Source organism: Poecilia latipinna, unplaced genomic scaffold (assembly GCF_001443285.1).
Source record: "Poecilia latipinna isolate Pla-1442-1.1 unplaced genomic scaffold, P_latipinna-1.0 Scaffold1467, whole genome shotgun sequence".
In the NCBI taxonomy this organism is placed as follows: Eukaryota; Metazoa; Chordata; class Actinopteri; order Cyprinodontiformes; family Poeciliidae; genus Poecilia; species Poecilia latipinna.
Genome location: NW_015114083.1, coordinates 52,738 through 78,035, shown reverse-complemented (window position 1 = coordinate 78,035; position 25,298 = coordinate 52,738). Strand labels below are relative to the sequence as shown.

At 40.0% G+C, this 25,298-nt stretch overlaps 2 protein-coding genes across 6 annotated transcripts in view; one reads left to right on the top strand and one right to left on the bottom strand.

The window, feature by feature from the left end:
* The window catches only part of tanc1b (tetratricopeptide repeat, ankyrin repeat and coiled-coil containing 1b), a 103,512-nt gene extending 90,008 nt beyond the window's left edge, over positions 1–13,504 (top strand). For 2 of the 3 annotated variants that reach the window (XM_015057489.1, XM_015057493.1), the window contains 10 exons: positions 73–151; positions 5,776–5,909; positions 6,093–6,216; positions 6,307–6,482; positions 7,411–7,543; positions 8,166–8,195; positions 8,311–8,402; positions 8,862–9,008; positions 10,545–10,645; positions 10,726–13,504. In XM_015057489.1, coding sequence (XP_014912975.1) covers positions 73–151; positions 5,776–5,909; positions 6,093–6,216; positions 6,307–6,482; positions 7,411–7,543; positions 8,166–8,195; positions 8,311–8,402; positions 8,862–9,008; positions 10,545–10,645; positions 10,726–12,241 — 2,532 coding nt within the window. In that variant the 3' untranslated portion in view covers positions 12,242–13,504. The remainder of the gene's footprint in view (positions 1–72; positions 152–5,775; positions 5,910–6,092; positions 6,217–6,306; positions 6,483–7,410; positions 7,544–8,165; positions 8,196–8,310; positions 8,403–8,861; positions 9,009–10,544; positions 10,646–10,725) is intronic. The other variant, XM_015057492.1, reaches the window with a different exon arrangement.
* Positions 12,310–25,298, bottom strand: part of LOC106962849 (WD repeat, SAM and U-box domain-containing protein 1-like) — a 28,798-nt gene continuing 15,809 nt past the window's right edge. Inside the window, exons 4-11 of one of the 3 annotated variants that reach the window (XM_015057494.1) lie at positions 25,142–25,235; positions 24,380–24,413; positions 24,190–24,230; positions 23,711–23,832; positions 23,243–23,272; positions 20,690–20,866; positions 16,530–16,664; positions 12,310–16,419 (exon numbers count right to left, since the gene is read on the bottom strand). In XM_015057494.1, the coding sequence (XP_014912980.1) occupies positions 16,268–16,419; positions 16,530–16,664; positions 20,690–20,866; positions 23,243–23,272; positions 23,711–23,832; positions 24,190–24,230; positions 24,380–24,413; positions 25,142–25,235 (785 nt within the window). In that variant the 3' untranslated portion in view covers positions 12,310–16,267. The remainder of the gene's footprint in view (positions 16,420–16,529; positions 16,665–20,689; positions 20,867–23,242; positions 23,273–23,710; positions 23,833–24,189; positions 24,231–24,379; positions 24,414–25,141; positions 25,236–25,298) is intronic. The other 2 variants (XM_015057495.1, XM_015057496.1) reach the window with 2 other exon arrangements.

The following is a 25,298-nucleotide window of genomic DNA, read 5'->3' as shown; positions in this document are numbered from 1 at the left end:
CATATAGAAGGTTTATTTGATATTTTATACTGCAGTGGTACGCCATTAATCTATGTTTCTTTTTTTTGGCAGGTTGTGAGAGCCCTGCTGGCGCTGAAAAATGAGCATGCTGTGCAAATTGATAGTCATGACACTCTGTGGGGCGAGACAGGTATGTCCTCATCAATCTTTTTGCATTATGTGGCTCGTTTGTATGATGACCTGCTGTTTTACCATTATCAACCTGGCTGCTGTAATTGAATGCTACAACAAAAGAGTTTGCAGTTTTGCTTTTTCGCTGAGGTCATTTCAAATAGATGCCTATGCAGTTAGACTTATGAATTAATTATTATAAGTTAGGTTTACTGGCAAAATGTGTGAACTAGCAGTGGTTTGTGTTTTTTAAAAATGGTAGGTTAGGCACTAAGCGTTTCATATGAGCTTCACTGTAGAAATGTAGCCCACAAAATCTTGCTGCGGGTCTTTTATAGTCAGTCTTGCAGTTTTGGATCACCTGTCCACTCGGGGATCTGGTGGCGACCACTGATAACTTCCTCTTCCTGCCACCAGGTGGCTTTGCTACTGTACCTTTAAAATTGCAAACTATTCTTCCACCTGGAAAAATAGGGTTATGCTGAGACTTTTGTCTTCTTTTTGTGTCATTTACCTTGTTTGTGACAGATTATGCATTTTTTAAATGTTCCTTTGACTTTACAATGAAACCCTTTTTTTTTTATCTCATGCACATGTGAGCCAACTAAGGAAGCTTTTTTTCTAGTTCCAACATGTGTGCCTGAAATCATACCTGATTTGCAAATGTGTGAAGAATTTTGTTCAAGTGGTTGAATAATTTTGAGACTGCGGATGTCATTAAAAGTAGAATTCATTCATTGTATTGAAGTATTTAGTATATTTTATGTAATTTGTTGTAATAAAAGCACTTTAAGAGTTTTGAATTTTGCTGGCAAACCTAGAAGAATTTTAGGAGCAGGCAGCTGTGTGTTTACACTTTCGTGCATGCCTCAAATTTCAAGTGTGTAGCATTTTCAATGACTTGCATTTCAGCAAGCTGCTACATTTCAGCAACAGATTTCTCTTAGTGCAAGTTGATCAACCTCTACTGATAAACGTAACAGAAAGTGGTCATGCCGTTGTCTCAAAACTACCAATTTTATATTTTTGTGTTATTTGAAATGAGAAGCAGCAACTGCAGAACATCAGTTTTGTTTTCAAGTGAACAGTTTAGGAGCTTGAAATAAATCTAAATATCGATGCACAGTGACAGCCACTGTGATGTTTGAAAACACAGCCTTCCTTTTTATTCCCCGAACGTCTCCATTCTGAGGTGAAAATGTTCGACAGTCATTTCGCACTTTTGAAACCAGTGTTTGAAGTTATTTCTGGGTGATCATATAAAAAAAAAAAATATTGAGCCTGAAAAGAGAGAAAGGTAATAATAGTTTCTTTGTGTCTTATTCGGTTCTAAGCTCTCAGGATTCAGCTGTCACTGCTTTGTGCTTTGGTTATTTAGGGCAGACAACAAAAAGCCGTTTCTGAATCATACAAACTATATACCACTCAAGTGTCCTCTTGAATTTATTTTCAATCATATTTCCAGATCTTGTGTTTAATCCAGTGATTTCTAGTTGGACCATAAACAGCAGTTTTGTTGGTGTTTTTACCGAGGGCTCTCCGCTCTTGTTTTTGAGCCCCTGTAAGAAGGATTGATATAAATATTGAAGTATATACTTTTTTAAATGCAACCATGAAATATGTTTGCTCTCAATTCAAAAACGGTGTCAAATCTGTTTAGTTAGATGGTCATCTTTATTTTGCAGCTCTACTCCAGTGATTGATGGTATAGCTGGCTCTCATTCAAGAGCAAATGTTTGTTTGACTTTTTGTCAGAGCATTATGTGTGCTGGATGATCTTGAACCAAAAATATGTTTGATTGTAGTTAAATGAAGTTAAGTTACTGACGAGCTGATTAAAGGAAAAGGAGGAGGCTTACAAAGTGCCAGACGGTACATTTAGTCCTGGCTTTCAGCTCGAGAAAAGGTTTGTGAACTGTGAGGAAATTACTACAATAACTGACTGTAAAGATACTTTCTGGGAAATAAATCTTTTTTTCTTTTAACCCCTAATTTAAACACCACTTTATAGATGTTCGTTTTCTTAGAAACATGATCTCTCTTGGAGGATTTTTATGGTACAATAGCTGCTCTCCTTGAATCTGTCAGGAACCTTAACAGGACAGGAGACTCGGTAACATGACACCAGCATTTACAAAAACAGCTACCTGCAACCCTTGCTTTATAGTTTGAACCCTTGCTTTATAGTTTGAAGCTTATGTTTTACAAGTCCACTCCAGAAATATTAACATATCACTTTCTTTGTACTGCACCAGAATTAAGCCCTGCAGTAACATTAACTTGAAACATGATCTAATCTGAGCAGAATCCAACTGACTTGAAATAGAGTAGCTCCAGCTGGCCACAGTTTTTTTTTTTTTTTTTGCATTCCCAGATGATGAACATTATGTCATTTAGGTCTCATATTGAAACTGATTTAATAACTGTGAATTTATTTTATTTTCTGACTCTGGTGCTACACAAACCTTTACGTGAAATAGTGATCATGTTGTCTATTTTACATTCATCTAAAGTGCAGACAGAAATGCAGACGTTATCACTCAGCTTTCAAAGTGATCCACATTTATTCTTCCTCCTAAAATAATGTACCATGTAAAGATATTACCATGTAGCTTCACCATGTGCATGTATGTTTGCATTTACCTGTCGGACATCTCGGCTCATCTGCATTCAGAATTACTTAATCAGTGAAAACAATTTGGCTGAAGATAGACTGGATGGATCTGGCGGCGTGCTTTGAACACCCACATTTTTAGCACTTATCAACGAGTTAAATTTCAGTTTAACCTCTCGTCTTACTTCTGCCTCTCGGCTGCAGGTGTATTAATCCAATCCTGCTCTGATGTTTGAAATCCCAAAAGCAGGTGTAGTTTCTCAACTATCTTGATCGAAATCATTCATTCATTTTGTCTCTGAAAACACTCCCTGGTAACAACCTGCGAGACCTCCTGTCACACTTATCTTCGGCGGTATATTGCATACTTATGCAAATGATCCCACTACGTTTAAATAGAGGCAGATCAGATCGTTCCTCGGTTCAAGTGCCGTCTTTTAAAATCCCTTTTTTAGGATGCAGCGCGGTTCCTCCTTATGCAAAGAAGAAGTGATTTCAGTGCAGACGATCATTCTTGTTTCAACAACCGGGTTTAAAGCAAAGACCAACAAGCTGGTTTGTTGGAAGGAAAAGAGAAAGATGTTGTGAAAGATATACAACACATTTAGAATATTTTATTTATTTATTTTTTTATTTTTTTTTGCGATGGCTACCTTGATTGTTTAGCCACAAACATTTTTCCACATTGTTGTAATAGGGTATTTGTGTGTAAAATTTTGGAGAAAGATTATTTAAATTAAATTTGCAAAAAGCCTGTAGCAAAACAAAAGGTGGAAAAACCGAAGCACTGCGAATTCTTTTCGGATGCTCTGCACAGGAAGCCGTTTCCTGCTGCTTTGTTTATAGGTGAAAACACAGCCATGAACTCTTGTGTTTAGATGAAGAAACACGACTAAGTGACGGCCTACAGCTGCAGACTGTCACTCAGTAGAGACTTGGAAAGATGTCGCTGGGCTCAGAACCACTTTTCACACTTTGGTAACTTAAATTCTCAACTTTTAGATGAGAGTGCTGCTAAGTAAGTGCAGTATGTGTAGCATGGTGTTTTGTTTTCTGCTTTTTATCATCTGCTACATTTTCAGACAGAGCGTGCTTTCATTTTGTATACATAAATGTTTGTGATGGTCCTTGAACCTTCTCTGGTTGTCATTTTCGAAAATTATTCAATTATAAAAAAGCAACAACTACTTTTTCACTTGACATTCTTTTAGAGTTGGCGAAAAAGTTAAACTTTTTTACTTTATTATTCATCAACATCAGCAACCTTTTATCAACGTTGCTAGAATGTCAACTCATGAACATTCAGAGACCAAGTCACGGAAATGAGCTCCCTCTCTGCGGATTAGGAATTTTAAAAAGTTCAGGTATTGCGCAATGGAAGGGCTGTTGAGATTACTCTTATTACTTACATAAATATTAGCATTTTTGGCCTGAATATTTGAAAATAGCTGAATGAGATGTGCATAAACAGCCATCAGTCAACAGCTGCTCTCGTGTCTGCTCTTTGTAAACTAGCGTGCACCTTCCCAGAGCGCCGCTAACGCTGCTCCCTGGAGCCCAGGCTAAGTTTAGCTGCTTCAGAGTCATTGTTCCCATGTGTGAACTGTGTGAGGATATCCACGTTTTTAACAGATGGCGGGCGGGGTTGTTTTTGGCTGGGGAGACTGTTCATCCAGATGGATGATGTCAGTTAGACATGGAGGCTCTGCGGCACCTTTCGTCTCCGAGGTGAATGTGAGAACAGACCTGCTCCCGCTCCTCTGGTGGAGCTCGCTCTGTTTGGAGAACCGCCGTTCATTTAGGACCGATCCATCTGTTCTCCGTAAGCATCCAACGTTATAACTGTGTCTCCTCTTCATAGTAATTCACTGCTTGTGCTGTTGGGTTTTTTTTATTTTTTTTTCGTCAGAATGGTGGTTTGAAGAAGACCTAAAACGCAAACAGGAGTGTGTGTTTAACAGAGCTGGTTGACTTTGTCAGCTTGTGTTTGTCTGCTGGTGCATGAAATGACTGAGTCCTCGTCTCTGTCTATGAGGTCTGGGGAATACGAGGCAAGAATTTAATGAGTTTTAATAAGCACAAACATTATCTGATTTAAACTCAATTAGCCGCATGTCTTTAGTTTGTGAAGAATGGGAGTTACTTTTTTATAGCCAAATCTTCCTTTTTTTTCCCCAACGCCCTCTGTTGCAACTTAAGGCATTGGTTCTCATCAGTATAGCTTGCAAAACTATTCTTACTCTTTGTACTTTTCCACAATTGGTCATACAACAAATGCAAATGCCAACTTGTTTCATTTGGATTTGATGTGACCACCGTGGTGTTTTCCTAAGATGTGGTAGGTTATTTGTCCTTCACATTTAGGCCAGAAACTTTGGTCTCAAGTAACTAGAGTACATTCTTCCACACGGTTGTCGTTTCTCCTACGTGGAGCATGCCAAACTACAATGAGACTTTTCAGGGGTTTCTTATTGTCACGCTTCCACACCGGTTAAATTTGTGGAATTTACCACTAATAGTTTCTTGCCACATGAGTTATGAATCTCAGCAAAGTCTCTAGAGTTGAATTTGGCCACTTGGCTGCTTTTCTTGTTCAGATTTCAGTTTAGATTCATGGCGATATCTTGGCACGTCTACATTCTGGTCATTCTGTTTTCATTTTCAATCATGGCTTGAACACTGACCTGTGAAGCCTGGGATTACTTCACCTTTATTCTTTGGATTAAAGGTGAAAAATAGTTAGTTTGGACACTGGCAGATTTTAGTCACTAATGAAGAAATAAAACTGGCTTCACTGCGTTTTATTTAGGGACACCAAAGTAGACGAGGGGTTTCACAAACGCTCTGCTTTTTGAAAGTTGTCACAAAAAAGTCTAGTAAAATGCATTGCACTTTGTGGTTGTAACAAAAAACATGAAGAAATGTGAAAATCCTCAGGCGGTGTGAATACTTCTGTAGGGTTCGGTATCCTTCCTGTGGATTTCCAAGTTCTGACAAACCTGTTTGTTTTCTTCCTGTTTGTAATTCAGCTCTGACAGCTGCTGCAGGCCGGGGGAAGATGGAGGTGTGCGGCTTCCTGCTGGAGCAGGGGGCGGTGGTGCAGCAGGTGAACCGGCGGGGGGTGTCTCCCCTGTTCTGCGCTGTCAGACAGGGACACTGGCAGGTAAGATGTGCTGAGCAGCTTGTTTGTTCCTGATAAACTGTTTCCACTCGCAGTAACCTGCCGCAGTAACTCTGCTGCATCAAGGCATCACAGCAGTTGCTTTCCAGCCTGATTTTGGATGCAGACATTGTCCGTGCTAAATTAAACCTTTTTTTCTTTTTTTCTTTTCGGGTTATTTTTCAGATTGCAGAGCTGCTGCTGCAACACGGTGCTGACATTAACATCAGCGACAAGCAGGGTAGGACGCTGCTCATGGTGGCTGCCTGCGAGGGTCACCTGAGTACAGTTGAGTTCCTGTTGTCTAAAGGTAAACACCAATCACTCTACACCACTAAGATGAATGTCTGTTACCCAAGTGCAAAAAAGAATAACCCGTGTGGTAATGTTTGCCTCAAAGGTGCTTCTTTAACTTCGATGGACAAAGAGGGACTGATGCCTCTTAGCTGGGCGTGTTTGAAAGGACATAAGAATGTGGTGCAGTTTTTGGTGGAGAAAGGTGCGGTCATCGACCACACGGACAAAAACGGACGGACGCCGCTGGACCTCGCCGCCTTCTACGGAGATGCTGAGATTGTAAGTGAAGCTGTGATGGCTAATGATGTTATCAGGGTAGCAGTTTTTGAAATCTGGAAAAGGACTAACTTGAAGTTTCTTCTAGGTGTGGAAAAAAAATAATAGAAAATGTGGGAATATTTATTTTTCCAGATTTCGTTCCCATCAGCCTGATCCACATGGCAAATATCAAAAAAATTTAAACCTAGCATGCTTCTGTCTGTACGTTTATGCTGGACTTTGCTTTAAAGAATCACATGGTTGCGTTTACATCAAATTCGTTTGCTTCATCTTCCACAACAATCTCGTCTTTCATTTTAGGTCAAAATTGCTTTCATTATTTTTTAAATGCTGTTTTAAAACTCTGATGTTTAAATAATGAAACACACGTTAAGGCCTCCGTTAAGGATATTACTCAGATAATTGCAGAACAGGTGATAATTTATTTGCAAAGTAAATGGAGATATATATATATATATATATATATATATATATATATATATATATATATATATATATATATATATATAGAGCAGACCTGAAAAGACCTGAAATATTTCAGTTGGTGTGCAATGAATCTAAAATATATGACAATTTAATTTTTATCATGACATTATGGAAAATAATGAACTTTATCACAATATTCTAATTTTATGACCAGCACCTGTATATATATATATATATATGTATATATATATAAACTTTTGCACGTCCATCAATTTATCGTCCATCATTCTATGTCATCCATCCATCTTTGCAAGTTCCACATTTAAAGCTTGACTACGACTAAATTCACAATAAATGTTTCATTTAATCCCTTTCTGGACCTAGGTTTGACTGCAACATCTTTAAATATTTGTCTGGAAAATCATGAAACATTGAAAGAAAAATTGTGAATAAACCTTGTGTTATGGAAGTTTGTGGTATAAGTGTGTGTGTGGTCCTGTAGGTCCAGTACTTGGTAGAAAGAGGAGCAGTGATTGAGCATGTGGACCACAGTGGGATGAGACCTCTGGACCGGGCCATCGGATGCAGGAACACGTCAGTGGTGGTGACTCTGCTGAAGAAAGGGGCCAAGCTGGGTAGGACCGCCTCTCTAACAAACACACCGCCATGTTGAGGTCGACAGAAATGTAGTGTTTGACATTTGGTACATGTAGTTTTCTTTGGCTTTCTGGGTTGTTTCACATCTTTTGGTAAACACAGAAAAGCCCTCTTGTCTCCAGCTTGTTTGTGTGTCTCGGTATCTCATGATTCTAAGAATAATCCCAGACAAATGTAGAGGAATGTTGTGGGGGGAAAAAACTGCTCCTGTCGCTGCATGTCTCACTAAATCTTCTGTTTGTTTGCGTGCATGTGTGTGTATGTGTGTGTCGGGTCCATTTCTTCCTCGTGTGCTGCTGCCTTAACTTTAAGAATGACTTGTCACCCCAATGACTTTCATGAAGCTATCTAGAGCCCGTCGCTTATCTGCGGTGCTCTCTGCCGTCTCAGAACAAAACTGATAATGGGCCGAACATTTAAATTTGCTCCCCGTGCATTTGCCGCTGCAAACACAAAACCCATTTCAGGCTGAGTGACACATAATTGCATATTGTCACGCTGCAGTTAGCAACACATTTTCCCCTCACTGCAAATGACGACTCTCGCTTGTCTTACCTCTCCCTCTCCCAATTCTTTCCTAACTGCCTTCAATAAACTAAGGCTACAGAACGTCTCCTTACGATCGATCAGGTACAATCTTTAGGTAACTCTAACTTGTACCAATTTCAAGAGAATACGCTGATGCTTGGTTTGCTACGAAAGGAAAAAAAAAAAAAGCTTCACAGGATGCTTTGCGTTTCCACAGGGAATGCTGCCTGGGCCATGGCTACTTCCAAGCCTGATATCCTCATCATTCTTCTGCAGAAGCTGATGGAGGAGGGAAACCTGCTATACAAGGTAAAAGGCTGCGTGTAGAGTGCCGTTTTAATGAATTCATCCTTATTACTCATAAAAAAGAGACGTTTCATTAATGGGGCTAGCTGATAATGTCAAGATTGTTTCTCTGAAGAGAAACATGAACCAAAGCTCGATTTATTCATGATGATCTCTGTGGTATAGAACGTGAGTTGTGAGGGACTCGTGATCGATGGTTGACATTTAACAGAGTGAGGTTTGTCGCAAAAGCTGCTTGTCAGATGTAACTTACTTGCGTTGTGTTAGAGCTTGCCTTTGTATTAAACCTGTGATTGATTAGAGGAAAAAGCAGTAAGAAAACAGATGCTGAAGGGAATACCTGCTCACTGTATCCCTCTCTCCCACATTTCCTCACTTTTCCTCCTGGTCCTATGCTCCTTTTTTTTCTTTCTTTCTTTTTTTTTTTTGCCGTTGCACGTCTGACCTCGTTGTGTCCTCCAGAAAGGGAAGATGAAAGAGGCGGCTCAGAGGTACCAGTACGCCCTCAGGAAGTTTCCTCGGGAAGGCTTTGGTGATGACCTGAAGGCTTTTAAAGACCTGCGGGTCTCTTTGTATCTCAATCTCTCCCGGTGTCGCAGAAAAACCAATGTAAGTCTGTCTTTTTCCTCAAATCACTGATCTGTTAGTTTGATCAAGGCCACTCAAACTAAGAGGCATCTCACTTGCCAGATTTTTGTTAGTATAATGAAATTATTAATAATTGTCTACAAATTCTTAAACCTTATTTTACAAAGATGTATGAACTCAGATTGGAATGGAGGGGAGATGGAGGACTAAAATGCTTAGTCTTCTGATTAAACACTTTTAAATTGCCAGACTCGAAATAAAAACTTGGGTGATTGAGACTTTTCCTTTTTTTTTTTTAGATGACTAAAAAGAAAACATTGGGGAGAAGTTAAATGGTCTTTGCATTGTTTTATTCCTCCTAATTATTTTTGCAGAATGACTTTGGTTTTACAGACACAGTCCAATAGGAAAGACATTTGTTTTCCAACAGCTGCTTATGTAATCACATACTGTGAAGCAGCAGGCGATTTGAGCCTAGCAGCTCAGATGCTTGTCTCCTGTGAGTTTCTACTGTACACTTTACCAGGTGTCTGTGATGTAGACAAGTTGCATGGATTCTCTACTTAAGAATATGCAGAAGACCTTAAGAACACGACATGTAATCAGCAATACATATTTTACATCAGTATTGTGACTGCATCCCTCATAATTAACTCAGCAGGGCAGTAGAGCCCGTGGTCAGAATGCTCCTCCAACATCAACTCTTTTTCATGCAGAGCACTTGGCTTTCATGCTAGTCAAACATTAGCATGTTTATTATGTTTTGATATAAATTATTGATAAAAGCCCAAAAGAATAAGACAAAGCAACTTTGCTTTACTCTATCCGGCCTTCCCGTTATCTGCTGAAAGTCTTGCTCTCGCTCACCAGTTCAAAGTTTAAATAAATGTCGGCCATGTAATGACATTTTTTTTTTAAACATCTCAGTGATTTTACTTAATAAACCCCCTACTGATTCTATAAATAACTATCTTTGAGTTTTTACTCGGCAACACCGTTCACACTGAAGAGTGGGGTTGTGAGCTTGAACTTTTAGCACTTTTCCAAGGTGCATTCACTGATCAGAAAAAGTGAGGATTTTTGCATTTCTGACCGGTTAGTTAACAACTCGAGTTTTGTCTGTTGACAAAACTTCAAGATAATCATGTCTTCATAAAACTTGGTGGTTTGTTTTGATCTCGAGTCTTTCAGGGGATATCTAAACACAGTGGGCACACCCAATTTAAATGGCTGACAAAGCAAGAGCTGCAGCAGTCTGTGCAATCTCTCATTTGCTGCGAATGCTATGGTGAAGGGTGAAACAGCATCTGGATCGTTTTATAGAAAACTCAGTTGTTAGATCAGCGGACTGATGTGCACAGCTTATAAAGTTGTGAATAAACAGCCACACAGCTCGCTCAGGGTGTGGCTGACAGTCACTAGAAGAACACACATAATTTAAAACTGCTTTGATAGGAACAGATGGAGCTTTGGATGCTGAAAAAAAAAATTAAAGTGTTGGGTGTGCTTGTTTATGATTTTACATTTTCTTTGTAAAATCCTATTTTGTTTTTGTAGGATTTTGGGATGGCTGAGGAATTTGCAACAAAAGCGCTGGAGCTGAAACCCAAATCCTACGAGGCCTACTATGCCAGAGCCAGAGCTAAAAGAAGCAGCAGGTAAACTATTCAACACCCAAACCAGCTGTAACTAATCGTCCCCGATGTGTATCCGGTAACGCCGCCTCTTCTGTTCATAGACAGTTCACTGCAGCCCTGGCCGACCTGCAGGAAGCAGCCAAACTGTGTCCGAATAATCGAGAGATCCGTCGTCTCCTGGCTCGAGTTGAAGAGGAGTGCAAACAGATGCAGAGAGCGCAGACTAAAGGCAGCTTCGCTGGAGCTGCGGCTGCTTGCAGCCAGGCATCAGGAGGCCACGAATCTGATCCAGAGCAGAATGAGAGCCAGATTGACCCGTCAGAGCACAGGCCGGCGAGGAGCTTGGAAGCCCAAAGAGACATTCTGGAGGAGGAGGAAGAGGAGAAGGACGATGACGAGGATCCAGTGGCCTTGAAGCGCGACAGGACAGGTGAAGCCTGCTGGTCCCAGAACAGTTTCTCCTTCAACAGAGAATCCACAGATGTTAACAGCTGTGCGACCCCCACCTCCCCTCCGGGCCCCAGCAGACTCCCCCCACACCGATACCCTCGAGAGCACCGGGAGGCGCTGGCCCAGCAGGCGCTGGTCCTGCAGCCCACCAAGCAGGCTCAGATAATAAAGACCAATCAGCACATGACTTCCATGCAGGCCGTGGGGGGCCGCTCTGCTGGGGGCAAATCTCAGTACGCACCCTCCAGCCCGTTGCCCAGCCGACACATGTCCAGGAAGCTGAAGCCAGGTCCCGGTATTGACATAAGCCCCCTGCCTGCTCCGGCTGATGAGCCAGTGTACGAGAACCGCATGTTGCTGGGGGCCGCTTCCTCCTTCATGGGTCAGAGTTGTGACAGCGACAGCCTGCTTTCTTCCCAGGCTTCGTACTTATCCTGCAGCTCCTCCAAAGCTCTGGGGCCGGAGAGGCTGTCTGCCCACTCTGCTTCTTCTCTGGAGGGCTTGGCCTGCTCCGGCCCGGGACACTTGGGGAACCACGATGCTGCAGCGGCGGGACCTCAGGGAGGAAGCGTCAACAGCATGCGCGTGTCCAGCTCCACCAGCAGCCTGGCGTCCAGCAGCAGCTTGTCGGACAGCGGCAAACTGGGACCCGACGTCCGCAGCAAAATCTCAGAGAAAAAGCACAATCAGCAGGGCGGCGCTGGTGGGGAGTATAAACCCAGACCTTTCATGGGCATAACTGACAAAACGGCTCGATTTCAGCAGCAACAGCAGCCGTGCCATCCGAGCCTTCAGTCAGTCAGTCGCAGCTGGTTTAACCACTCCTCTGACGGCTTGATGTGCCACAACGTGTCGACGATGGGTCTGCAGCCGGTCGACTGTGAGCTGTCTTACGGCAAATCGGTGAGCACTTACCAGGAGCAGCACAAAGCGTCGCTGCCACAGGGTGGCGCCGTGATGAGTGGCTTACACAATGGCATGCATGCCAAGGAATTGGAGAAGTTCTGCCAAGTGGCCAACTGCTACAAAGAGTCCAAGCCAGCGCTGGCCATGCCGCATACTTTCATAGACGGTAACTCCAAGCAGCCTGGCCTGGGCCGAGATAATCCCGCCATTCATGTAGCTTCAATGAAACCAAAGCGATCCTTTATAGAGTCGAACGTGTAGGAATGGTTCATCTCTCCACACCGTCCACAACGCACACAAGCAAAAATCCAAAATGAGGGACAATTTTTTTTTGTTTTGTTTTGTTTTTTTTTTTAAACCAGCGCCAGATTCCAGTTTCACCCGAGATTTTAAGGAGTGCAGTTTGCTGGCTGCTTGTGCATACAAACGAGCAGCTTAGAGTTTTACTCCTCTTGGTCTGCAGCTTCTGTTACACGACAGCATGTCCGGCGTCATTCAGCCAAGCTGGAAACATTGCACTGAAGGTCTGCGGACACGACGTACAATCCTGATCGACGCAGCGAGACACGGAGCACGTTACACACACTTAGGCCAAGCAAGTGCTCCAACGGCTCACACAGTTACAATATGTTATTACTGAACACACAGTTAGGCTTAAAATGTGTTCACATCTATGGTGCTGAGTGGCTAGTTTCAAAAAAAGTTTCTGACCTATTCACTTTTTACACACTTGTACATAAAATAAAATAAAAAATCATTACTGAAAAGAGAAACTGCTTCTAGACTTCCTGTCAGGTCTGTCTTGTTCACTTTAAGTATGATTCGGTTCTAGCTTTTAACACTTTAAACGTGTCATAATAAAGGAAGACATTAACATTTGGTAGATTACAGCTCATCCTGGCGGAGGAATAATAATCTTGTGATTATGCAACACATTTTCTCTTCAAATTTGAGGTCTACTGGAGCGATTCATGTCATCTATGTCTCCTACAGGAATGTTGCTGATTGTTGCATTAGTGATCTCTCAGAACACAGATTTCCACCTTTCACATCAGCAAGGTTCAAATTAATGAAACTCATGATTCAAAAGCAAAGTAAGGCCCCTCCAAGCTTTGTGTAAATGTGTAATCAGTGAACTTTGACCATCGTGACTCAAGTTTTGGAGGGGAGAAGAAAGGACCAGCTCATAACATACAGCGTAATTTCTGACAGCAAAACTACAACCAATGATTTTGCTGCTGCTGTCCTCTCTATGGGATTAAAATCTTAGAGTTCCCAGAGTCATTTGAGAGTAAATTTCCTGAATCTGAATTGGCAAACGAGTGGAATAAAAAAAAAAAATTCAATTAAGTTTTCCTTTAGCCCCACCAAATTCCTTAGAACAAAAAACGTAAAATGTTAAACATTTATTTTAGTTTGGTGGTTTATGGTGATGCAATCATTTTTAATGTTTTTAAAGTTCCTTTTGCTTGAGTGTCGAGATTGTTGCCGTTTAACAATCTTTTAATATTATAGTAGCACAAACAAAACAAAACGCAGCACAATCAGCACCACTTTGGTTTTATTTGGTTAATGTGAAGGTGACATGGTTGAGTGAATCATTCTGTCTAAATAATTTGTAATTTATTTGTTGCAATGTTTTATATTGCTTAAGCAACTGTTTAAGAATGCCTGAAGAGTTTGAAGGTAATTTGCCGTTATAACCAAAATGTGATCAGTTCCTGTTCAGCTCTACTCTTAACACAGATACAGTGATGTATGCTCGTTTCCTCACTGAAATAGTTTGGAGCGACTTTACATAAGTTATAGAGTGAAAACACTTTCGCAAAATGTATTAGTTGTGGTTCTACTGCCAAAAAGATGAGCAAAGTTGAGCTACCAAATAATACAGTGAAATTGAGGGTTTGAGGTAAGTCCGTTTTGGGAGATAAGGGGAACATAATAGAAAACCATTTTAGTCTGAATGTTAAAGTAATCTGAGACTTTGACCAATTACTGTAATTTCTGAATGTCTGTTCAGTTGAGTAGAATCCAGTTGGCATAGAAATAAAAAAAAAAATCAGCAATATTAACACCACACTGTGTGCTAAAAGTGACGAGGTCTGAGAACTTTGAGAAACGTCTGAAAGAACTAAGGGATGGGCATTCCTGTGACTTACGAAGGATGTTATAGATCCTCATCTGTATATTATATAAATATGTACTGTTTCTTCTTTTTAGTGAAGGTCTATGTTGAGTGTATTGACAAGTTCGGACTTGTGTATTTTGAGTTTTAGGCACAATGTTGTTGAAATGGTGTTGAATATAAATTTGTACATTGCATAAGCCACCATTAACACTGAATCCTTTCTGTATCTGCTTGTTGTTGCTGTCTAGTTAATTTATTCACAGTGCCAATGGCTTGGTTAATTGTAAAAGCAATATATTTTATATAGTTATTTTTGCACAGCTACAAAGGCATTTGACTCTCAGTAATTGAGAATTCAACGCATGCTACAGTTGCAGTTTATATAACAGAAAAACAGGAATATCTTTAAAAAAAAAAGAGGTGGTTTGGGGGCTCGGTGCCATTAGCTTTATTTTATGGTGTACGTTAAATGCAGTTGTTAATATGTTTTCAGTATTGTGAGCTTTATTAGCCGTGATCACATACTGTAATGAACATTACTGCCACCATGCGAGAGCGAAATAAAGACCCACTGAGGGAGAAAAAAAAAACATCCGTCTCCTGGGTTTTTGTCTTAAATGCATACAGATTATTATTGCAGTATTTAAAATGTCTAAATATACAACTATTAAGTCTGCTGAATGTAATTAAACAGATTATACAAAAAAAAACAACAACCTTACAATGCAGAGCACCATCTTTGGCAACACAAGGCAACTGCAGGTTGACTACAAGCCGTCTTGTGAGTTGTAGTTTTCATACAAAAACTCTGGTTTCAACTGCATGTAAAATTCATTTGAAACCAGAATTTTACATGCACTGTTGAGACATTTTTTTTTTTTGTCTCACTGAAATTAAACTTATGAATTCAAAGTTACAAGTTCTCTTAAGAAAAAAATGTTCATACGTTTTCTGGCGATTCAAACCTAAAAACAAGAGACGCTTGATCCGATTTAACTTCAGATAGTGGGGAAACAAAAGTGCATGCAGCTTTAAACTTCTGTTTCACTGTTTTAAGAGCACTTGAATACAGCCAGTGTAAATGTATTTCCATAATTCAGCACAAAAGTAAAACTCCAATTATATAGTTTCACTACAAAATAGTGCTGTTTATTGCTGTTAATTGATGATTAAGTATTGGTTGAAAAAACCAAAATCGAGTTTTTCTGAAAATTTGAATATGATGACAAGACTTTTGAATGCACAAATGTCATTTTGTGGCCAAACATAAGAGTGAAAATTATTCCTGATGTGATGGTTGACTAGCGGACATTTATATAAAAGGCTAACAAAGAGAGTGATGTATCCAAACAGGTGGGTTGAAAGTTAAGTCCAAGAGAAGAACGTTAAGCAGAGAAGCTCCTTTGAAGCATCCGCAGCCATAGAAGTGCAGAGAGGGTCTACAAGTGTCGCATTTTTTGCGATAAGCCACTGTTAAACCTGGACTTGCTTTAAGAGTGAGAAAAAGGGACAGGACTGCTGCTCAGTGGTCCAAAGTCCTATTTTCAGATGTCAGTAATTGTTGTGCCTCATTTGGACGTTAAGGTCGCAAAACAACTTGGTTTCCTTAACACTCTAGCATCTAGACAAGCTGACTGAGTTCATGCCGCACAGCACCGATGCAGTAATTCATGCAACAGAAGCCCCAGCCAAGTATTGTACGCATATTAGTAGGCTAACAAATCTACATTAAAAAAAATATTTTGCTCTTGGTATTCTGAATTATTCAGATATTCTGACTGATTTTATTTTGAAGTTTTTATTTGCCATAAACAATTGTAGACAAAATTAACAGAGTCACTCCTGGAATTAAATTCCAGTAATAAACTGTTTTCTCATTTTGATCAAAGTTCTAATAAATATTCAATAAATTATCTTTAGAATCATATTCTACGTTGTTTCTTTTTAACATTGAAAAGCTCCACGGTACAATACAAAAAAACCAAGCTGACTGGTTAATATATTTGAAATAAATCTGGCAATTTTCTATATCAGTTTCTAAAGTGAAACTCAACAAAGCAGCAAATTGACTCAGTAATGAGAACACTTATTACCTTTCTGGCAATTACAGTAGTTTAAGTACCTGTGGCATTTTAGAAAATGTAAAATGAGCTGCTGGTTTACTGACTGGACTTCCAGCGGGTTATTGCCATCTTCAGGGATCTGTTGGGGGTCAGCAGAGTCGTCTGCAGGGGCAGGTTGGTCATTGGGCTTGTTTTGTTCTTGCCTCGGATCCAGCTCTCGATGGATTCTCGTTCGTAGGAGTACCCATCTGTGGGACAGACGCTCAGTTTATGTTTGAGAACCACAGCAGTGGCAGAGAACTGAGTTACCAGGTCTGATGAAGGGGACAACGGTTTTCTGCTTTTAATGTGAACAAACCTGCAGCTATGACTGGATCCTTCATCAGCTCTCTGGTGATTGGACACAGAAACTCATCCGGAGCTTCTGAGCCGCTCTGCTCCGCCTTCAGGGCCTCGATTTTCCTCAGGAGACGTCCTCGAAGACCTACAGACTCTGCAAAACCACAACCAGATAGTTTCAGTCAGTATGGATTTGAAAATGAACATTTCTGAATTTTTATATATATATATTTTTTTTACATTAGCTCAGTTTAATATCTTGTTACTTTCTGTTGAGCTAAGTAACTAAAATCACAGCAGACCGACTAAAACTGACTTAACAAAAATCTGAAATAAATCTGTGCTGAGTCACAAAGAGCCAGACGTTTTGCTCCTCAGTTCCGGCAACTTAACATCTCCTCTCATTCTGCCTGAGAGGTAAACATCCAGCAGGTCCAAAAGAGGAAAAAAAATCTCCCTACACGCAGCTGCATGTCTCGGCCTACTGACGGCAGCCTTTGAATTTGTCATCTGCAGCAAATTTCTCGAACAGCTAAAAGGGAGGGCCGACCTTTATGGCTGCACATGATTAGTTGCGTGTCTGTGGGTAATGTCCGTGCCACAGAGAAGCATGTCTCATTCAGGCAGTAACAGCAGCTGCAGTGACATTTGCTAGCATGACTTTTAAAGTCTTGACAATTTTATTACAATAAGGGCACTGAATGATTCAACATACGTATTTAAACCCATTTTCCCTGCATGACGCTAATGCAACACCATGCGTGTTTATAGTTTCATTTTAAAGGCTAGGCAAAGGGACAAAAGATCTTATTTTTTTACAAAGCCATATCCTGTGGTCTGATGAAAATAAAGTTGGAGTGATTTTCCAATCATGAGTGGAGTTTTGATGCACAAAGGATGGGTGTACCTTACAGAAATCGTTGTCAATTTGAGGAAGGAACATAATTTGGGAATATTAAAGCAACATCTCAAGACATCAGCTAGGAAGTTAAAGCTAGAGAACACATGGGTCTTCCAAACGGAGAATGGTCTGAAGCACACTGACAAATCAGTGAAGTTTTGGAGAGACAATCACAAAACCCCTGTTCTCAGTCTCAGCCTCATAGAAACTTTGTAGGTTGAGCTGGAAAACTGTGTGAAAAAGGCTAAAATTCCAGCCAATAATATTGTGAGAAGTTTCTGAAAGGCAACTCAAAATGTTTGACCCAACTCACATTGGAATATTCTTCTTTAAGCAACTACTAAAATACAAATTATACCAAATACTGCTGATGACTGCTTTAGAGGTTTTTAAAAATGTAAGTCCCCTGAGGAGGTCCTCCTGCCGCTTGTATACGAAGAGATGTGAAAGATGCCACTTCCTTCCCATGAGCCATTTGATCCCCTCCATCTGAACCACATCTATTATTTTAAGTGCATATGAACTGCCATCATATGTGCCACTTGTTACTCTGTATAATTTGTAGCCCCCAATCCCAATGTCTAAATCTCTCAGAAACCTATCCCTGCTTTTGTTTTACATTAATTTATGCTATAGATCTTAAGGAAACTAATTAAAACTGATATATAGATGCTTAGCTTGCTAGGTGGACAGACACTGGGGCACTTTATTTTATTTTTTGTGCTTCTCTTAACCTTGTAAAATTTTAATCACATTGATTTCAGATACTCGGACTCTGTTCTACGCTCCATTTCTTTGAGGTAGAAAATGAACTTTGTGAAACATGGAGAAAGAAAAACTACAGGCATCCTGCTGGGGACAACAAGTGCATCTTCAGATTCACTAGGCTGTTGCCGGAGCTGTATTATCCACCCTCTTTGTCATAGCTTGTGGTTTGCTCCTCTTTAGCAAATAAAAACATTTTCTCTCGATTTGTGAAATGTGGATTGTGCCAATGGCAACAGCAAAAGCTATACGGCCTGAGCTTAACTTACGAAACTCGGCAACCTTTTCAGAAATGCTGACTACAGTGTATTTTCACCATCAGTGCTCAGGACTTGCTCATGCAATCTGTTAGGCATAGATTGACGATCACTGTAACAAGGTTTGGAGCTGAATTGTACACAAAGATAAAGAAAACATTTGTTCATGTCTTACTTGTAGAAGTATTCACACCTGTACATCCTTTTCATACTTTAGCTCATTATAAGTAACTAACTGTTTTATGATATTTAACATAAAAAAAAAAATCCAGGCATTTTGCGAACTCTTCATTGGTTTGTTGGGGAACATTAATGAGCAAAGAGAGAATCATAAAGACCAGCTGTACACCATATTCTGTAAAAATTCTTCTTCCAGACCCTAGATTTAAATTTATCTTCCAAGTACAAGAAAAAAAAAATACTAGTTCCCATTTTTTGAAAACTGTCTATAAAGAAATAATTTGAAATACAATTTTTTGTGGTACATTTTGGTCTGTTGGAAAAATCATTTCTATTTGAACAAATACTATTGAATCCAACCTGATGCTCCTGACTGTGTATTGCTCTCCAACATGTTGCAGTGAAAGCAATGACGCACCAAGGCTGCACGCGTAGGCATTTTACCTCTGTTCAAGGAGAAATTACTCAGCCTCTAGTCTGAAAACATCATTCCAATCAACTTCTATAAATCAGAAACTAGTCCTGCACTGAATAGCGCCTTTGCTATTCATAAAGCAGGAAATCAATATGGATGAGGAAAAAAAGACTGAAGTACTACAGAAAAAAAGAAAAAACAATCATGCATCTGCGTTGCTATGAACCAGTTAACCCATCAAGTGCTGATCCAGCTTATGATTATGTCAACAAGGGAGCTCAGATGCTAATGTGTAGAGAAAAAACAACAAAAACAAAACAAAAAAAAAAAAACAAGCAACAGAAGACAGCAGTACAGCCAACCTGGATCGCGCTGAAAAAATGACATCATTCAATCAGGCTGAACCCCTCGAACCCCTCAAGTTGTTACTGAGCTAATAAACAATGTTAGAAAAGTTGTACTTCAAAGTAATACTTCGTTTAGGATTTCTATACACTCCAGCATCTTTCATCACAAGTGCTATACCGTCCACTTTACATTTAGATTGATCATTTGATGGAGAAGGGGTGGGTGGGGGCGAAATGAATATTTCATAAAGTTCACGGAAATCTCACTTGCTGTGTGTGTGTCTGCACGAGAAAGAGAGAGGGTGAGTGCAAGCCTATGCAAATGCACACACTATTTGCATGCATAGGAAATTATGTGTTGTACTGTGGGGATGTAGGTCGCACAGCATGACAAAAAATGTGCCAATCTGTCCATTTCTTCTGCGGTAATGATGAGAGCTGTCCTCCATACTAAACATGCAGCGATGGTATGGGGCCTGCTTTGAATCACTGAGCAGCATGCGAATCTGGTTGGCTGTCTGCTGCTTCACAATTAAAACAAACAAAATGGGTTTTAGTCTGAGTACACCAACCCCACAAAATTAAACTGATGAAGTGATTAATGCTGAATGGCTCATTTTAAGAAATACCTTATGGGGTTTTAGATGCATGAAACAGAAATGCAAATTGTTTGAGATTAATTTCCAAGCTACGGCAATTATTGGCCATTTTGCAGTGTCAGATAAAGTCACAAATCTGACAAGCAGAGGCCAAAGCCTACAGCTTACTGATGTAAAATAAATAGCTAGTAACATTAGATGGACCAATTAGGAATCTTAGCATTTATCCTTGATCGTTTGACTTTAATTCAAGGGGAGCAGGTCAAATGTTTTTGATCTGGAGAGTGTTTGCTCTCAGCTAACTTCCTGTCTACTGTTTTGAAGGACATGCAGAACAGAGTAGTAGCAGGCAGTGTCGCAGGAGCAACACCACTAAATTATTTTTGAATGCATCATCAAGTCTCTGAGGTGTTGCAAGCTCTGACAATAAGAAACAATATGACAAAATTACATATTTTATCCAAACTCTATGCAAGAATAAGTTTCTAAATCTCGACAATGACACAAAAGTGCATAATCGCATGTCTAGCTATGCAGACGCTCTGGACATTTTAGCTCAACTCTCATCAAGCTCTACGGAAGAAAGCATCCAATTCTGGGAATGTTGTCACTACAGATCGAATAATTTTTTGGGAACAATGTTTAATTGTTCTAATAATTGTTGTGAGAAACAGTAAGGTGCTTTTTAATCCTGTCAGGTATTCTCTGTCCTCACCTATTCCCAGCTCAGCCACAGTCTCCTTGCTCATGTGGTTCACCTCTGACCCGTCAATATTGTTGGTTTTAAAAATCATGACGAGCTCATCCAGTCCTTCTTCGCACAGCCAGCTTTGCACATCCTCCTCTGTCCAATCAGCAAGCAGCAGCCTGGAGTGACCTGGCAATTTCCTTCCTGCAGAAAACAAAAAAAAACCCACAACAGGCTAGGAGGAAGTGCTGAGCTATTACAGCCCAATCTCCTGCAAACAAACAGTTTCCTCCCAATCTCGACAGAAAGGATCCGATAAGGGAGCGATAATTACTTTCATCTGCACCCACCCATAAAGATCCACAAACACAGTTGTAAAATCATTTTAAATCAAGTCCTTCTACTGTAATTTTAACATTTTATCTCATGTACGTTTTTTTATTGAGTGTAGGCACAGAAACTTGAGCACAACTCTCATTCAAACCACAACAGAGTATATATTTTTTTGATCTGTAATCTTCAAACTTTTGTTGTACGAGGCATCTTTATAGAACAGTTTAGTAAAGGACAGCTAGAATCCTTAACAGCGTCGTTTCATTTTTTGTCAAGAAGCTTTTACAGTGATGTAGTTTACCGTTTTCCCAAGATCTCCCAAGACGTAACACTTAAAGTGAATGGAGAAATGCTAACTTTGTCGGTTTGTGCGGCCATGAGGAAAGCAAGAGGCCTTTTTTGGTGTAATCCTGGCTGATAAAGTGTCTCATCTGGAGTCTCCCAGTCTAGGGGGCTGACTCATTGGAACACTATGCCAGAAGAAGGGAAGATTCACTGGAGCCAGAGCAGTTCCAGACTGCATCCTTTAGAGCTTAGTCTTTTTGTTTCACTTTTAAAAGGAAAACAAAAAAAAATAAATCTATGAATGTACCTACTTAAACCTATAGTTATATTAAAAAAAAAAAAAAAAAAAAAAGGACATCTCATTAAATATATTTGTATGTATGTAAGGACAGCATTATTGAAAGAGAAGGAACCAAGAGCCCCCATGGTAACTGGAGGGTATTCAGACCTCAATAGCTTAGGTGGGAAAATCTGTTAACATAACCACTAGTCACACGCTGCACTAATCGGGCCTTCGTGGAAGAGTAGCAAGAGAAACGGGTAACACTTTATTTGAAGGGGGGTGAATAAGACTGTCATGACACTGTCATAAACACCTGTCATGCACATGAATAAGCCTTCATGAATATTTATGACTGTTGTCATAAAGCGTCATTCGGTAAATTGTGACACTTTTAATACAAAGTTGACATTATTCAAAATGTCTTTGTTATGACAACTTGACATTAACCAGGAAATCATTACTGTTTAAACTTTACCTTTAATAACATAAAGTTACCTAATTTTTAAAGTGCAATCAGTCATACTTTTATAACAAATTTATATCAGTAATGATTTCTTGGTTAATGTCAAGTTGTCGTAACAAAGACATTTTGAATAATGTCAGCTTTGTATTAAAAGTGTCATAATTTACCGAATGACGCTTTATGACAACAGTCATAAATATTCATGAAGGCTTATTCATGTTCATGACAGGTGTTATGTCAGTCTTATTCAACCCCCTTCAAATAAAGTGTTACCGAGAAACGTTATCTGAAAAAGAAAGGCATGGAAAGCCTTCTTTAGAGTTTGCAAACCGTACAGAGAACACAGCAACACGTGGAAGACGCTCTGATTAGGCAAAACTAAAATGCATTTTTCTGGCCTGCACAGTGTGTGTGGTGGAAAACCTGCCCTGAATATCAGCAGCAGAATGTTGTAGGATAATTTTCTTCAGGTCTGCACAGGGAAACCGATCAGATGAGCAGAGAGCTCACGCCCCAGAACAAGTTAAAGTTACAGATCTAAATCTAATTGAGAATCTGTGGAAAGACGTAAGAAACCTTAACGTCTTAGAGACTCTCTCCATCCAAACTGACGGTGAAAACAGTTCGGAATAGATGTGAAAATCTTGTCGATACGCCTTAAGAGAAATGCCACACTTTTCAGATTGTTGTTATTAGTCATGTTTTTTCACTGTGGGAGGAAACCAGAATACCAGTATAGAAGCCATGCATGCATGGAAAGATCATGCAGACCCTAAACCAGGATTCAAACCCAGAACCTTCTTGCTGCAAGTCAGAGTTCAAAGGCTTTAAAGAGTTTTATAAAGCACTGGTGATTGATTTATGGAGCAAGCACCTGTTCAGCATTTCAATGTGTTGCACATCGTTTGCTGTGTTTACCTCAGAAACCTTGGCTGTGGCTGAAATAAATAAGTCGGACTATATGGGCTGTAGCGAGATTTGAACAACAAATGGAATTTGTGTTCAAAAAGAATACTAGCCCCAGATTTATTTTCTAGCCAGACACACCAAAAGAAGATATTTTTCAGAGGGGTCAACAAATTAAGTCTTAATGCTTGTCCTAGACACCGCTACGTGAGCAATTTGCACAAAATGCAGTTTTACCATAAAACATTCAAATAAATCCCGATGCTTGATGGATTCGGACAGAAAAAAAAACAGAGTGACGGTTATTTACCTTGACATGGCGCCTGCTGTGATTCAGCCGCTGCAGAAAAACATGAAAGGAAATAAGTTCATTGTATGAAAAGACAGAAAGAAAAAAGATTAAAGCGAAGACGTGGAGCGGCAGCGGCGGAGGAGTATTAAAAGACAGGTTTTAGAGGAGAGGGAATTAGTTTTTATGAACATCATGCTGGCGAACGGCAGATGGAGGAGCTGTTCAGACGTCTATCGAATGCATGTTTTCTTTCACTTCATGTTCCTGCTTATAGTAGCATTCCCTAACCCTCCCTCCATTACAAGAGCTCTATGAGGATCAGTGATAGTCTATCCAGCTGGAATATCATAACATAAACGTCATAACTCCTCTTGAAGGCAAATAGGAACTTTGGACTTTAACTATGCAGTCATTTCTGAGGTTTTCTTTCCATCAAATTTTTAAAATACAGGTTTATTCAAGACATTAAAAAGTGTCAAACTCAACTGCAACAGTATTTACCAGTTTCTTCATGTCCATCTCCAATCTTCCACACATTTACTGATCTGTCCATCGAGCCGGTTGCCATCAGGCCAAAGGCAGGAGACAGAGCGACCGCTGTCACATATCTATAGGAAGGCGAGATAACAGGAAAGTGAAGGGTGTTTGTGACAACCTGAAAGTGGCACGGGAAGAGATCAGCCTCAAAAATCTGTTTCCCTCAGCCGTCAAAAAATAAAATAAAAAAGAGATCCCTAAATCCTTTCAAACACTTCAAAGCGCTCTGATGGTTCTTACCTGCAGTGCCACATCAATGACTGTGCAGAAAGCAGAAATACACTGTTGCATCACTGCACCCAGCGCTTCTGGGAGAAACTAATCAAGCAAAAATCGCACATTTTGATCTGAAACGCCGGGGCTCCATATTTTGCTGCTTGGCTGAGAGCTGCAGAGATTGCATCGCAGCAGGAGGCCGGGTAATTTACCTGTCATGTTGCTTCAAAACGTGGAGCAGGGTTCCCAGGTTCTGTGAACAAAGTGCAAACTGTTCAACTGGAATGTTTTGAGTTCCTATTTACAGGGACGAGACATGTTTGATTCAGAAGTCATCTTTATATCACTGCGAACTGAGAAGGAATTAAAAAAAAAAAAGGACACTTTGGAAACATTACTTACGGCATCGTATACCGTCACACTTTTATCCACCGACCTGTAAAAATTACAGTAAATAAGATCACCTCGTGTTCAGAGTCCATATGTATGCATTTACACCACAGATTAATCATGTAGTCATGTATGAGTTTATTAAAACTGAGGAAGACAAGAATAAGAAACAGATTAATCTTCAGTGTGTTTGACTTTGAGCCAAGAGCAACAGAAGGAGCCAACAGCAGCTTTATAATAAAGTCCATTCCTCCTGTGGCTCACTGAGAGAACAGGAAGGTCTACACTCAGCAGTAGCATCTGCTGCTTACTTGCAAAGAAAAAAAACAAAAAAACAAAAAAAAACCCATAAAAATCCTTCACAGAAGCAAAGGCAGCCTTTATTGATCAGCAATGGCTATCAGAGACTGACATTTCCTGCAGCTCCGATGTAGGCTTGCAAATTAAAGACTTATGTAAAAATTTGTCCAATTCCTTTTTTTTTTTTCTTCTAGAAGTGCCATCAATTTAGTCTAGGCCTGTTTTATCAGTTACTTTTTTGAAAACAGTTCTGCTTAACCATATTTCAGACGTAACGTCTGATTGTCATTGATTAATTTTCAGTACATTTTTGTTCATTATTACTTTACTTTCATTTTCAACTTATTTCAGTTATCATTGTGGGCTTTTTGGTCATCAGTAGAGGGGTACCAACAATTTTGTCCACGTCAACATACTCTTTATAGTTAGCATGTTAGCACAACAGACTTTATGTTGATGTGATGAGGTTCTCACCCAGAGACCACCAGCTCTCCGTCAGCAGAGAAAGCGCAGGACAGAACTGGAGCCGTTTGACCAGTGAGAATATGAAGAAGCATCATGGTCCAAGCTGCAGAACACACACGCACAGAAAAGGTGGAGAGGGATTTAGAATTGTCATACATCCTAAACT